The sequence below is a fragment of the Rhamphochromis sp. 'chilingali' genome (genome assembly GCF_963969265.1).
Source record: "Rhamphochromis sp. 'chilingali' genome assembly, chromosome: 1".
Lineage (NCBI taxonomy): Eukaryota > Metazoa > Chordata > Actinopteri > Cichliformes > Cichlidae > Rhamphochromis > Rhamphochromis sp. 'chilingali'.
Window position 1 is genome coordinate 48,129,675 of NC_137929.1, and position 16,007 is coordinate 48,145,681.

Consider the following 16,007-nt stretch of genomic DNA (forward strand, 5'->3'; position numbering starts at 1 on the left):
AACAGGTAATGCCTTAGCAGACGTGACAGCCAAGGCTGCAGCTGCATCGCAGCTCCCACCTCCACAGGAAGTATTATCTGTGCCCCTACAGCTGCCACTTGTTACACTCCCAGACTATTTCGAAACAAATGTTGATTTAAAATTCATACAAGCGCAAGCATCTGCCTGTGATTACACCTATTGGGAGAATAATGGCTGTACCTTAGATGACAGAGATGGCCTATATAAAAACCTTGAGGGTTTGATTGCCCTCCCATCTTCCCTGCTGCCAGTCCTTGTCCGACATTTTCACGGTGTGAGTCATGTCGGACAAGGAGGGGTAATAGGGGCAATAAAATCAAGATTTGTAATTGAGAAAACATTGCATGCAGTAAAAAGCATATTAGCAACATGTCTAACATGTGCACGAACTAATGTAGGAAGACCAAAAGCAGAACATCAGCATTTACCACAACCAGATTTTCCATTTCATACATTACAAATTGATTTCACACACATGCCAGCACAAGGAAGCATCAAGTACTTACTGGTAATAGTGGATCAATTTAGTAAATGGGTAGAAGCTTATCCAACCTCAAAAGAAACTGCACAAGTAGTCTGTCAAAAGTTGTGCAATGAAATAATACCCAGATTCGGAATACCTCACCAAATTAACAGTGATAGAGGACCTTCATTTACATCAGAAGTAATTCAAAAGTGTACTAAAACTCTAGGAATAGACTGGAAATATCATGTGCCATACCATCCTCAGAGTTCAGGAGTTGTAGAAAGAATGAATAGGACCATAAAAAATCGCCTGACTAAAGCAATGATAGAAACAGGAATGACCTGGATCAAACTACTTCCTCAAATCCTCTGCGAGATTAGAATGACTCCATCCGCAGCAACCAAATTATCTCCATTTGAAATAATCATGGGAAGACCATTTCCAACACCATGGTCAGCTTCCAGAGGGGCACCGCTATTGGAAGGGGACATAGACACTGCATTGTCCGACTATGTCCACAATCTGGTAGAAACACTGAATAATAACTATCAGAAAGTTTGTCTCTCCCAGCCTCTCCCCTCCACAGATCCAACCCACAAGTGGAGACCAGGGGACGCGGTGCTAGTGAAGTCACTAAAACCAAGAACACTCGGGGAGGCCGCGTTTTCCAGCCCCCAGACTGTACTGGCAGTGACGAGAACCAGCATCCTTACGGACGGACAACCTCAGTGGATTCATGCCAGCAGGGTTAAGACCAGCCCAATCGGACCATCTCAGGCGTCGGATCAAGCAGACGACATCTCCGGCGAGCCAGCGCCCGGAACTAGAGCAAATAAACACACACGGGTAGATGACATCTCAGGCGAGCCAGCGCCCGGATCCAGTGCACACACGCAATCACTGATTAACACACAACGTCTGAAAGAGCCACAGCAAGGTACTCGAACATCCAGCAGGAATAGAAAGCCAAAAGTACCACATGATGTCTAACCTGATAAAGCTAGACTCACTCCATCCTGATAATGAAGAAAATGAAATGCCCATTGTCATCATGCGGCCCTTATTCAATGTCTCTCGAACCTGGGACCAGGCCAGAAGACGACTGAAGAACTGTTTTTCTTATATATTTAGGTTATTTATCATACTTATCGCATTAACCTTAGGATTTTTCTTTGCTATTTTGTATTGTAAACTGCAACCATGTTCACATTTCTGCAGGTCATATTTTGCTGACGATACTTCATGCTCTATTTTGCGAGACACCTACTTAATGCACTCTTCACGTTCCCTAAAATCAGTAAATGGCAACATAGACGCCACTAATAAACCATTTTATGCACCCTCTAGAGTAGGAGTCAACTCCTGGTATGAAAATGCTAGAACAGCTGCTCGTGATTTAGGAAACAGCAATTGTTATGTCTGTTCAAAGGGTAATCCAGAACAGGTTATAGTGGGATACCCAATCTCAGGTTTTCCCCTGACAAAGATGCTATTCAAAAATGATGAAAAGGGGCCCTTAACAGTAACCCTGATTGAAGCGGTGCGAGTAGAACTAAGTCCTTTAGATTGTTTACTCATATACACAGGACAAGTCTCTAGTAAGGATGTCAGCATGATTAACGACTCTACCCACCCCTGTAACCCAATGAAGCGCCCCGAAGACCGCACTGAACCTCTCTCGCCCCCAAAACAGGTGCGCCATCACCCAAATATCTTGATGACATGCATACACCGACCAAAACTTGAAAACATAAATTATGACGCGCAAAACTATACATTTTTTTCTGACTCTCCAGGAGCACGCTGTAACGAAACATGGCTAGCAGCGAGTGTTGACAGGACACAACATAGACATATGTTTTTTTATCTATATGCATATATAAGTACGCATTCAGATAACTCCACAATCCTGCATTCGCCCAACACACTAAACGACTCGTACTGGGGAGGCATATTAAAAGGCTTTACAGCTTCGCGCCTGACCAGACCAATCCCACATGCTTATTGGATGTGCAATAATACCCTTAGAGTGGCTTTACCTGTTAATTGGACCGGTACCTGCGGTCTAGTAACTTTAGCTCAAGAACTACTAATACAACAAACCTCAGATCTGCCTGTATCCAGCAGACGTACAAAACGCTCCGCTTACTCACATAACGTTTACATAGATGCTATAGGGGTTCCACGCGGGATACCAAGGGAATTAAAGGCACAAGGGGAAATATCTGCAGGGTTTGCCTCACTAATACCGCATATACAGGTAAACAAAAATGTAGCCTGGATCAATTATGTTTATTACAATCAGCAAAGACTTACTAATTTGACCAATACGGCCCTTAAGGCCCTAGGAGAACAGATGTCGGCTACCTCTTTAATGACCATGCAAAATAGGATGGCCTTAGACATGCTGTTAGCTGAGAAAGGAGGTGTTTGCGCGATGTTCGGAGATGTTTGTTGTACTTTCATTCCCAATAATACAGCCCCTAACGGTTCATTCACACAAGCTATGAATAAACTTGAAGCATTGCAGATAGAACTAAGAGCCAATGCAGGTCACGGTCAGTGGATAGACAAGTGGCTGCAGGACACGTTTGGAAAATGGAAGGAACTAATTGTAGCTTTTGTAACCATTGTAGCATGTATTATTTTGTTTTTGATGATTATTGCCTGTTGTGTGGTACCCTGTGTACGTTCAATGATAACCCGTATAGCTACTACTACAGCTACTTCAATGTATTTGCAATTGGCACAAATTGACCCAGATTATGTGTCAGATGTCATCAATGATGATCCTGATGTATGTATTGAGCATTAGATTGTGAATTACTCAATCGTCAAAGAAGAGACTGACGTTTTCTTCTTTTTCTTTTCTTCTTTTTAAGATTTTGATATTAAGCTCACTCGAAGGCACATTTATGATTTGTTTCACATTTATGATTTGTTTCACATTTATGATTTATCTTTATATTATGTTATTACATTCTGTCTTTATACTATGTTATCATTACATGATAAAAGGGGAGAACTGTTATGATATTTTGATACCACGGTAAGCATTTACGGGATATTGTTTTATACAGGAAAACTGTTACTCAATAAGGCTCATCTACTAGTTGTTTTTCTCTTTCTCTGTGACCCAAGAATTAATGTGTAGGACTCACAAGCTGGTACCCCAAGGTCGAAAACACCACAGAGATGAGACCACTTCCTTACTCCCATCCTCCCTTCCTTATCTCTTAGAAAAAGGCTCGTTAAAGGCTAGGTGGTTTGTCTCAGAATTCACTAATGAAAGAACTCTGTATTTTATGTCTAGGAGTGTATTTTGCTGGGATGATCATAAATTATAGCTGAACTGATAAACTACACAAGGGATACTTTGCTCAGAAGGCAGGAAGACGTTTCCTTATTTAGTCTGTACCGGTTTGAACTGGGAAAGCTGACACACGAACCTTTTTTCTCTATATAAACTGCTGTGTATCAAATAAACCTTTGAGTTGATTCTGGGAAAGCAATCTGAACAGTTTCTGTATCACTTTGTTCTCCTAGCTGCTCCCGATATCGTAACTAACCCCGCTGAACGGCATACCTGAGTGTTACTTTGAATAATTAGGAGTCTTATAAGGAAAGGACAAACTCTGCTTATCGCTCACGCCACGGAGGAAACCCGGGAAGGCAATTTCCTTCACTCTGGAAAAAAAAACAACTTTGTGCTTCTTATTTTTAAAGTTCAGTTTGCATGAAACTGCAATTTTTCATGAGCTTATTGAAAATCTGTTTTGCATCTCAGTTTTTTTTTTTTTTTTTTGGGGGGGGGGGGTTGCCTGTCCCTTTCGACACTGTACCAATCAGAATTGCTGTCTGAAGGCCAAGAAAAATGTCCAACAGATTTATTTTTCCAAGTGGATCTTCATGGCTTTGCCATACTGTTCAACTTGATGTTACCTGATTTTTCCACAGTATCATAATTAATGATCAATGGTCATGAGAATTTGCATAATTAAGATTAAGGAACTGACCTCCCAGCCTATTGTTCCTTCAGTGGGCTGGTTTCAGTCATGTACAATGTTCTGTTTATAAGATTGGGGAAACCTGCAGTCAGCTGAGACTGATAAAGTCACTTGGATGAGTGACGAAACGTTTCTCCCACAAAACGCTACGTCCAGATGAACAGAATCAACTTTTTGGAGATTTACTTTCCTGGATGACTGAGAATGCATCAAGAAATTTCTTTGATGGGTTTTATTTGTTTTTAGAACTTAACGATGGCTTTTTCTTCTGCATCTCCATGTTGTCTTTTCACAGCAAAACATGCCAAATGCCAGCACCACACCACAAATCAACTCCAAGCCTTTTATCTGCTTAATTGATAATGGCATAAAAAAGGGACTGCCACACCTGCCCATGAAATAGCCTTTGAATACATTTTGCAATGCTTTTGGTCCCTCTAAAAAATGTGGCACAGGTTAAGGAGCTGAAACTCCTAAACCCTTCATGTAATCCGGTTGTTCAGTGATGACATGACAAATCCTACTTCCGGGCCTAACGTAGTCTGCGTTTAATATGGCTTTTGTGTTGTTAACATGTTTAATGTTATGTATTTTCTTCTATTTGATCTCAAAAAGCTCCTAAAACAGTCAGTGATCACTGTTGACCTCCCTTGGGTTTTATTACCGCTAATCATTTATTTAAGCTCAGTTTTTAAAACCTTAGGATGTAACTACAGCCCAGCCCATGCAGCAGTATATGAATGACTAACCTCGTATTGTGGCTGGATTATCTCAGTTGTTCTCCTGGCTGAAGTTTGGTCCTTTTACAGCATCCTGCCATGCGATTACATTTGTTCCTGACCACCGAGAACACTCACGTTAACTTTTATCGAGTGGAAAAAAAGTTAGCTTGTTTATATTATGCACATAGCTGTGTCGCTAGCGGTCACGTAGCACATCATTATATACCAGCTAGCCAAACTTCAGTAACCCTACAAACGTCACTGCTGTTTAGTTTTCTGTCTTCATTTATGTTGGAAGTGATAACAGAGCTGTACGTTTTACTTTGTTTCCAAAACCCCGCAGTCAGGACATGCTATATTGTATTTAGATAGAAGCTAGCGAGCTAACTTCCTGCTAACTTCTAACTCCGTTAAATGTCATAAATTCCGTTTTCATGGATGCCTGGATGTTAAACTCAATTGTTACACCTGGTAGAGCAGAACGCTGATCATTTTATTAAAGATGAAAGACTTTAGACAGTTTTTCAACTCTCAGTAATGCCATAGTGATCGTTTGATATAAGGACGTGCAGCGGAGTTTAGACCCAGACACGGCTAGTGACGTCAGACTGAACAATCGGATAACGTACACTTACATAACTCTTTGATAGTCCTTTGACTCATAGAAATGATCATGTTTACTTCTGGGTTCTGACTTCTTGCAAAGTTCACGGTCCCCAACAGCCCCACTGCACCTGAACACCTCATTTTCTCATGCTAAGGAGTAGTAGGATGCTGAGGTATCCAGTATTTTAATAATCTTGTGATAAGAACTAGTTTTTATGGAGTAAATTGTCTTTTTTGTCATGCTGCTTTTCTGCTGAAGAAGCTTCTCATCTGGAATGCAGAGACTGATGAAAGAAACACAAGGTTTCTCAAAGCTGACCGCAAAATCTAAAATGTAACTCATAAGATGTGCCTCTGAGTTCTAACATATCAGAAATGACATCATCATGCAAAGAAAATTTTAGTTAGCTGCAAGATCTTGTAACTTGACAATAACAGTAAAGAGGTAGAACGCAGGAGTCCATAAAAAAAGAGTTAAAGATACAGTTGTTTCCTCATCTTTTCTCTGACATTCTGCAGTCATGAAGTTACAGGCAGAGTGATTTTATTGGCTGAGTGGCGCTCAGCTTTTAAAGAGTCCTTGCAATACGTAAAAGGTGTCTGCTTGTAATTTCTGTAATTCCATCTTTTGCAGTACAGCAACACAAAGAGTCATACAGGATGGTTAAAGTCTACTTACTTGTTTGTTGGAGAGAGAGCTGCAAGCTTTGTGTCACTGTCTGATTGATTTAATAATCAGCTGGAAGAACAAACAACAGCCTGAATATTTTTAATGAAAAAAAAGCGCCAGCTCACTGTTCAACATGTCTGTTAAGACTCATAACTCATAACTCACACAATATACAAAGTGTTTAATCATTAGTCCCATTCACACTCAGCTTCACAAATAAACACTACACATAAAACAAGTAAATTTCTTTAAGAGAAATACACACTGCTGTTGTCTGTTCTTCTTTCAGTTGGTAGCTTTTTATCCTCTTTAACACGTCGACTCTAGCAGACGGCTGTGTTTGGCTTCAGTTTTAAAACACAATAACATATTGTGCACACAGGATGATTCATTCATGTCTTTCTTTGTTTATGGTTCATTTTTTCTTTCACTTTTAATTTTGAGGTAAACGTCCAACACTCAGAAAAACTTGTATCAGCTGACAAAACTGTGCACAGTTTTATTTGAGTGTCAGAGTCTCATCAGTTATTTTGTTTTAAAGGTCTGAGTTTCTCTGCTAAGGCTGCCAACCCCGTGATCTCAGACAAAATAAAAAATAAACTTGTAAGAGTTGGCTTGATTTGCACAAAGTGAAATAACTGAAAATGGACAGAAGCAAGGAAACCGATGGTTACACCCTTGTGCAATAAAGATGATGTACGTTGTATCACATGAAACAATAAGACGACTGATCAATTTGTTACACTGACTCTCCTGTCTCTCATTTTGCTTATTCTCATGTTCCTCGTCGTGGCATGTCTTGTCTCCTTGTTCCCTCTGTCTCCCCGGTCAGTCAGGTCTCTGTGTTATACTTCCTATTTAAGTTCTTATTCCTATTTGCTTCCTTTGTCTTGTTATGTCTAATTAATCCCAGCTGTGTTCCCCTCCTGTCTCCCCTTCCCTGATCACTCCCATGTGCATATAAACCCTTTGTTTTCTTAGCTGTATCTCCTGCAGTACTCTTACTGTGCTGTTGGTTTCTCTGTGTGGTCCTGGTTTAGTTTTTGGTTTGCTTTTCGTGAAGTTTACTTTATTATGAAAAGTTTGTTGAGCATTAAAGCTACGTTTTGAGTTTATTCCTCTGAGTGTTCTGTGTTTGGGTCCTACACCCTACCTGCCACACAGCACTGACCATGACATTTTTTATTTTAATACATAGGATAAAGAGTGTGGACATTTATGCTTCTAAATGTGTAACTTCACAGCCCTCTGAGCCATCGTTTGCCTGTTTTCAACAGAGAAAAGTCACAGACTCAATGTAACCTGATCCAAAACCTGATTATATATTATACCTGATTATATTATTATAGTATTATATATATATATATATATAATACTATAATAATACTATAATAATATAATATAATGTATATATATATGTAAAAAAAAAAAAACACCCAGCACGCCCCTGCGGGCGGTTTATCCTTCAAGCTCGGGTCCTCTACCAGAGGCCTGGGAGCTTGAGGGTCCTGCGCAGTATCTTAGCTGTTCCCAGGACTGCGCTCTTCTGGACAGAGATCTCCGATGTTGTTCCTGGGATCTGCTGGAGCCACTCGCCTAGCTTGGGAGTCACCGCACCTAGTGCTCCGATTACCACGGGGACCACCGTTACCTTCACCCTCCACATCCTCTCGAGCTCTTCTCTGAGCCCTTGGTATTTCTCCAGCTTCTCGTGTTCCTTCTTCCTGATATTGCTGTCATTCGGAACCGCTACATCGATCACTACGGCCGTCTTCTTCTGTTTGTCTACCACCACTATGTCCGGTTGGTTAGCCACCACCATTTTGTCCGTCTGTATCTGGAAGTCCCACAGGATCTTAGCTCGGTCATTCTCCACCACCCTTGGGGGCATCTCCCATTTTGACCTCGGGACTTCCAGGTTATACTCGGCACAGATGTTCCTGTACACTATGCCGGCCACTTGGTTATGGCGTTCCATGTATGCCTTGCCTGCTAGCATCTTGCACCCTGCTGTTATGTGCTGGATTGTCTCTGGGGCATCTTTACACAGCCTGCACCTGGGGTCTTGCCTGGTGTGATAGACCCCAGCCTATATATATATATATATATATATATATATATATATATATATATATATATATATATATATATATATATATATATATATATGTATATATATATATATATATATATATATATATATATGTGTGTATATATATATATATATATATATATATATATTAGTTAACCTAAGTCAGTGATCATTTGATCAGTCTTTGCATGATAAATACAAGGGGACCTGAGTAGCTTTGCAGAACTTATCTTACCAGTCACACCTGTTTCAGCAGCTCTCCTCTAGATCTGTGCATGTGGAATATAGCTGGATTTAGTATAGGAGTCTACTACTCGAAAGAGTGGATGTTAGAGTTTTTCTAAATTGCTGAAAAAATAAACTCCAGTTTTTTAAGCCAAATTCTGTGTCTTTAACTTAGTTTTTGAATCAAGCACTCTTAGGGCCAAACCTTTTAACACTGTTCATGTACTTAGACACAATTTGCCAAACTCATACAAATCCTTATCACATTCTCAGTCACTAAACATGGTGTGTAGCATGGTTTGTTTGCATATCTGTAAGCCAAAATTATTTTAACACTTTTATAAATCTTTTAAAAATCAGATTGAAGAACTTGAATGATAATTGGTGCACTGGTCTGGTTGATTTTACCAAGCTATCATTTTAATAAAAATAAAACAATTTTCCTTGACAAGTAACATGAAAAAGTTATCTAATTGTGAGGGAGATCTCCTTGAGTGAATTTTAAGTATCAGCAAGTTTTATTCAGTGTAATCAGTAAAGTGTAAGAAAATACTTCACACCAATAGTTGAGGAGGAACTGTTGTTTCATCTGCATCTGATGCGGTCTCTTCTCTTACTCTGTAGAGTAAGCAAAAGTAAAGTAAACCAAAAAAATAAACATAAAACAATGACAAAAATCAGAAAACAGGGTTTTAAAAATGTAGTTTGTTTTTTAAAATGACAGGAAACACTAACTTACCCTTTGCTAATGAAGAATTTAGGGTCAACTATTTCACCTATTCCGACAATCAAACCAGCAAGTATTATAACTGCAATCTGTCCACCTGCCAAAGCAGTTTTAACTGTCTTCCAGTAGTTTTGCTTTGAATTTTTGGCTCCTGCAAAATGACCAAAACTCAAACTGAACTTTACATTTTTCTTTATGTTTTTTTTAAACTACTAACAAATATAAAACAGTTTCTGAGCACAAACTCTCTCTTGCTATAGTGTAACAGGCTATACAACACAACTTTCAGTCATAAACTGTGAAAGGCCGGAGAAGGAAGACTAAACAAAACCTTAAGAAAAGAGACCACAACACTCTAACGTGGGAACTAATTTTGAGCCAGGAACAAAAAGGAAGAACAACAGTAAATCAACTTTGTAAGCGAATTGTTTGCAGAGAAAATGTTTTGTAACATTCTCTAACACAAAAAGAAAATGATCATCAGAAAAATAATGGCCTTCTCTGGATCTGAACTCCATGAAATTTTGTCAGACTCACAGTGATAATAATACCTTAAAAAAATCTGGATTCTATAACTGACCAGTGACGTTGAGTTGACATCTTCCAACACTGAAGCCATAATCAGTGTTGACCTCACACAGGTACAGACCCGAGTCATCAGTCCTGAGTCTGCACAGCTGAAGTCTGATTCGTCCTTCTCTGAGGGCGTCTTTGTCACTCTGGACTCGTCCTGAAAACTTTTCATTCTGAGACTCTGACACCTCAACACCTTCATGAACATGATACAGGACTGAGACTTCATCACTGATAAAGAGTTCACAAAAGATGTTGAGCATGTTGGTGGATCTGTCAGGTTTGGTGGTGAACGTCCACTCCAGTGTGATGTTGTGGTTCTCCTCTGCCTGATAGCAGGTCTGTGTCACATTGACTACAAATGATCCTGTTGAGGAGACAGAGAGGGAAAGAGAGGAGCAGACACACTGAGAACTGGAACAAATCTGTTGTTGAGCTTTATTTGGAGTTCATAAAGTGAAGCTGTAAACTAACCAGAGACACATGAGGTGAGGATGATGAGCAGCAGGATCCTGCAGATCATCTTCTCCCTGTGAGAGGAGACAGAGGTGAAGAGTCATCAACACATGAGGTCAAAGGTCAGTCAATACAGCTAGAAGAAGGAAAATCTACAGTCTGACTTCATTCGCTCATCACAGCATCTACGCACAGACATAATGAGGAACTGCAAAAATATCAATGGAGGCTTGAAGTCTTTTAGAAACATGTTGTAGTTACAGAGTTTGTCCACCAGAGGGAAACAGTGATGTTTTTGTATGTGTTTGAAGGCTTTTCTTTTCAAACAGAAACACACACACAAACACATCCAAATCCACATGCCTACACACACATAAAAAGACACATTCCCAGCTATAGACATATAGTCAGAGTCAGCATATGTATCTGGCTTCTGTACATAGCGAGAGGAAGAGGAAGAAGTATACATTTATGTACAGTTAACTAGGTGGGATACATGTAACCCGTGACATTGGAGTTTATATATTTCTTTAAAAGTAAAATGATAAGAAGATTTATGGTCTGTTTCCTGAGTTTTTTATTTATGGTTCTTTGTTCCTTTCTATTTATGTTGGCTCCCTTCGTGTCCAGTCTGTCTGAATTTTGTCTCTGTGGCTGTCTGATTGAAGTTAATATGTTTGTACTACTTGCTCTATGTGTTGTCTCTCTTCCTGTCAATATGTTCATCTGTTTCATCGTTTTCTCTTCCCACTCTGTCTTGGGCCCATGTCTGTTTAGCCTATTACTTACTCTCTGTGTTAATAGCTTACTGTTTTATTTTGATAGCCCTTTGTCTCATGGAATATGGTTGGTTTGCCTTCCCCTGTCTCATCATGTTTAATTGATTCATGCTCTGTTTCCCAGCTGTCTCCACTCCCCTAAATCTCCCTCCTGTGTAAATATTGTGCCAGTGTTGCTTTGTCTTTTTTCTTTCCATCTCATGTCCCCAGTGTTATAAAGCTTCTTGTGCCTTTTACAGTTTTGTTTGTGGTTCTTTTTATATTTCATGCTTAAAATTATCTCCAAGAACATAAAACTGTCTCCAAGTGTCTTCATTTGGGTCCTCCACATCAGGACTTGGTCAAATCATCCCATAAACTATGACACCCCTTTGTTTCTTACAAATCATTAAACAGAGCAATGAATAAAACAGAGTCTTTGAAGAATAACCGGACATTAACTTGTATTTAGTTAGATTTTTAGTTCTGGGCATTGAGTGTTTACAGAGTTTATGGTGACCAACTCAACAGAGTGCTGCTCCCCAGTCAGTTCCTTCATGCTAATGTGTTGGTGTTTTGTATTGTAAACAAAGTCTTCAGACGGTACAGTTGTTATAATAACCTTGTGATTTGTTAATGGAGTAAAAAAAAATTTTTTCATGCCACTTTTCTGCTGCAGAAGTTTCATTTCAGGGATGCAGAGACTGACAAAGGGAAACACAAGTTTTCTCCATTGGTGACAGCAAAATATAAAGTGTAACTCATAAAATGTGCCTCTGAGTTCTCACATTACAGTGAAATCAGAAATGACATAATCACTTGTTCAGCTTTGTATAAAATAACAGTAAAAAGACAAGAGAAAAGGAGTAGGACTATCTCTCTGAAATCAAACAAAGCCAACAGTCTGGATTGAACATTAACATTATCTGGTACAATTATTAAATAAAAATATCACAGCTAATGATAATTCAGCCATATATTTTATTTTGAAAAACACTCAGACCATTTACCGTTTACTTAAAAATGCAAAGCAACACATGCATGCAGTAAGCCATAAAAACAGTTAAAATACTTACTGCTGTTATTTCTTCTTTTAACTGGCAGACATCAGGCTAGAAACGGAGGGGTTTTCATTTTGATTCAAAACTCGTAGAAACCCAGTCACCTTCTCTGTGGCACGTCCCTCCTCTTAGTGATTCCAGGAAGTCCCAGTCACTGGCATGCCAGGGCTTTCTCGGTATTCAAGTGAGAAGATAGGTCATGTCCTCTGACAGGGCAGCTAGAAGTGTTTACCAAACAACTTTCAGACAGAGACTGTGTCTGAAATGTTAGAGCTGACTTTAACTCTGTGGATGGCCCATTTTTATAATGGAGAAAATATAAGAAAGATCAAATACATACTGCTATTGTCTCTTCTTACTTAGTTGGCAGATGACTGACTTTATTCATCCAGCTGTTTCATGACAGCAACGATGACCAATAATATTTGCACAAACTCTCTGTCTGAGCGTTTGTGGTGGATGAATGAATGAATAGTTTCAAACTGTTTTCTGTTTGGTATTAGGGTTTCTGTTAAAAGTGGGGGTTAACTAACCTCTACCAGCATGGTTGTGAACCATGCTAGTACATCTTTGTAAACAGCATAAGGTGCATCAGCTCAGTGAGTAGTGACTAAGAGCACTCCAACTACTGTTCTCTCGCTGGGAAATCCTACAAAGAAAGTCATCATCGCCAATGTTCCACCCTTCATCATGAACACATTTCTGACATAGGAGTTATCAGACAGCTCCTGTTCTCCTTACATGATCCTCCTTGGTAGCAAGTCTCCTCACCTAAAACATGTCGTCTGCTTTAGAAGATGGGTTTTAATGATTTTCAAAGGGAATGGTGAGATCTTAAATGTGGTTTTTAAAATTTAGGAATAATAGTTTTGACACTGTTAATACAACATCTGAACACATGAAATTTGTTGGTTGGAGGATGGAGTGGAATCTCACTCCCTTGTGTCCCGTAAGACTGAGGGAGAGCAGGTTTTCTGGTGTCGACAGTATGGCCCAACTGCCATGCTCCCCTGCCTTGGCAGTAGTACCATTCCTGTTCAGGTTGTAGAAGGTAAGAGTCGTGAGAGCCAGGTCTCCAGAAACTCCATATGCAACTCCTGTTTCCAAATGTAATCCATACAATTTACCATAGTAATGGCTGTCAATCCCATTCGAAGTACCATCATCTCTTTCAAAGGATTCTATGTATCATGCTTCACAGTCAAACACAACACAAATCTTACCCTTCTGAGGGTGATACACATCAAAGTGTGGAGTAAATCCTGATCTCCCATCACTATGTGTGAGTTCTTCTAAAGGCACTTCTGCAAATGCTTTGGAAATTATCTCATTCATAAGGTCTGTGTACTGTTGTTGAAATAAAGGATCTTTCTTAACCCTGCTCTTTAGGTTTTGAGTACGTTGCTCAACAATCTTTTGATTCTTTCACATATTTTGCTGACTCCTGTTCAGTGGCAATGCAACCTGATAGTGACTTTTTACAATTGAATCTGTGACCACCTTCATAAAATGTTGGTTTTCTCTGGCCAAAGCAAGTTGTTCATCATGACTACGTTCAGGAACAGTATTTCCTGAACAGTATTTTTTCCCTTAATTTATGTTTCTTCACCCCTTTGTATGAATATGAAGCATTCATACAAATGAATGCTTCAAGTGTGTCAAATGACACACTTTGCATGAGAGACATTTTCTACAATCCTTGCTGATGTGCCCAATACACAGCAGTTACATCAATACCAAAACTGTCACTGTCATAGTGAGAGTACCAAAACAAAACCCACGTGCAGAGAACCCAAAGCAGAGGCTAAGGAAAGGTTTTAACAGCATTTTATTAATCAGGATAAGAATAACATTTACTATGGCACTCGACTTAAGGCTTGATAAACGGGGCATGTAGAGAGTAGGAAAAGCAGAGTGACAGGTCCAAGAAAGCAACAGGAGCACGCACTAGAAGAGAGGAGAGCGGTGTTAAAATGGTAGTCAGTGAGGTTTTCTGGAGAGAGTGGAGGCTATGAATTTCTTTGTCTTACTGTGCAGGTGGGAGATAGAACCGTTGAAGGAGAGGTGGTGTGGTTCAGGTGGGTTTGGTAGCATGTGTCGGCTGTCCTGAGCATTGAAGGTTCTGTGGTAATGTGAGGGCAGGAGGGCAGGCAGGTGAGGCAAGGAAATAATTCCAAAAAGCAGGCAGTTGAACCAGATTTCCAGGATGAGTTGTCAGCGCGGTGGAATATCTGGGAGCAAATAGGGTTGTTGATGAACTGGCGAGGAAGCAGTGTCAGCGAGGACCTTAAATCTCCAGCCAAATTGCCTTCATCAGCTCCAGGTGAGGGAGGCTGTAGGCCCTGCTCATGGGCAGATACCAGGGAAGCTCAGACATCCAGTGGAATTTTGCAGCTACACACCCAGACCATGACAAAAAAACTGCTTTGTTCTAGACCTCAAAGTAGCTAGTTTTACACTATTATTTGAGACTGAAGATGGATGGATACTTCCAAATATATGATCTGCTAGAATCTTTTCTTGTCTCTCTACAAATTGAACATTGTCACTGATTCTGAATGTTTGATTGAATCTCTCTATTTCACTGGTTGTAGTCCTCCACTGGTCCCTTATAGCAACTTATTAATTATCCATCCATCCATCCATCCATCCATCCATCTTCATCCGCTTTATCCGAGGCCGGGTCGCGGGGGCAGCAGCCTAAGCAAAGACTTATTAATTATTGTAACATATTAGCTGGTGTATCCAAATCATATAAGTACTGCACTTCATTCATAGTGTTACAGCGTCCTCTAAGAAATAAACCGTAATCCTGAAGTGGCAATCTCTGATTTAACTGGGGCCCATGACAATGCCTTTTCCTTGTAGGCAGCTGCAATAATTTCCAAAGTGTTCCTGCAGAAAAGCCTTAGCTTGAGCATAACCTTTCACTGTAGGGCTGGGTGTTGTCACTGATTTCTAGAATCGATTCGATTCTGATTCACAATTCGATTCGATTTGAATTGAAGAAAGAAACAAAGAAGCAGACTTTCAGCTCAAAGTTTTCAGTACAGCAGTTCATGCAATGCTCAGGTGAAGACTGAAGGTTTGCTCTCAGTATAAGTAGAGGCAAGCTGATCAACAGATGATGAACAAGTAGAGCAGAGCAATTCCTAGACTGCTCAGCTGACATGAGCTCTTGATAAATGAAATGTCTTCCCTTAAAGTCGAAGGTCACCACCTTCTGCACTTTGCCAGCTTTAACTGTTGCACATGAAGCTTTAGAGTGTTTATTGTGAAGCTCAAACTTTCCAGCAGTAAAATTATTATCTGATGCATATAGATGTATTATCTATGTATAACCTTTAACAATTCTCATCTTTGATTATCACCATTAATTCAACATTAATTAATGCTTACAACATAAAACAAAACAAAGGTGTTTTTGCAAACTAGTCTGTGCAGTCAAAGCAGTTGTAGGAAACCTTACAACTGCTAGTGAGTGTTGACAAACCTGGGAGTCAACACTCACTAACATGGCAGCTCAAGTGTTTCTGTAATCTTAGAACCCGCAACCCAAATATGTTTACCAAAAGGGGAAGTTGTCTCCGTCCTGGTTTCCGTCTTTGATAAAGAGAAAAGAA

The 16,007-nt window shown here is 39.8% G+C and overlaps 1 protein-coding gene across 5 annotated transcripts in view; it reads right to left on the bottom strand.

Moving 5' to 3' along the window:
* Positions 1–8,780: 8,780 nt before the first annotated feature.
* LOC308401547 (uncharacterized protein) overlaps positions 8,781–16,007 on the bottom strand; it is a 201,331-nt gene continuing 194,104 nt past the window's right edge. Inside the window, exons 1-5 of one of the 5 annotated variants that reach the window (XM_080889818.1) lie at positions 12,400–12,523; positions 10,584–10,639; positions 10,117–10,476; positions 9,549–9,687; positions 8,781–9,427 (exon numbers count right to left, since the gene is read on the bottom strand). In XM_080889818.1, the coding sequence (XP_080745944.1) occupies positions 9,364–9,427; positions 9,549–9,687; positions 10,117–10,476; positions 10,584–10,632 (612 nt within the window). In that variant the 5' untranslated portion in view covers positions 10,633–10,639; positions 12,400–12,523 and the 3' untranslated portion in view covers positions 8,781–9,363. Of the gene's footprint in view, positions 9,428–9,548; positions 9,688–10,116; positions 10,477–10,583; positions 10,640–12,399; positions 12,524–16,007 lie in introns of those variants that run through there. The other 4 variants (XM_080889819.1, XM_080889820.1, XM_080889822.1 and 1 more) reach the window with 4 other exon arrangements.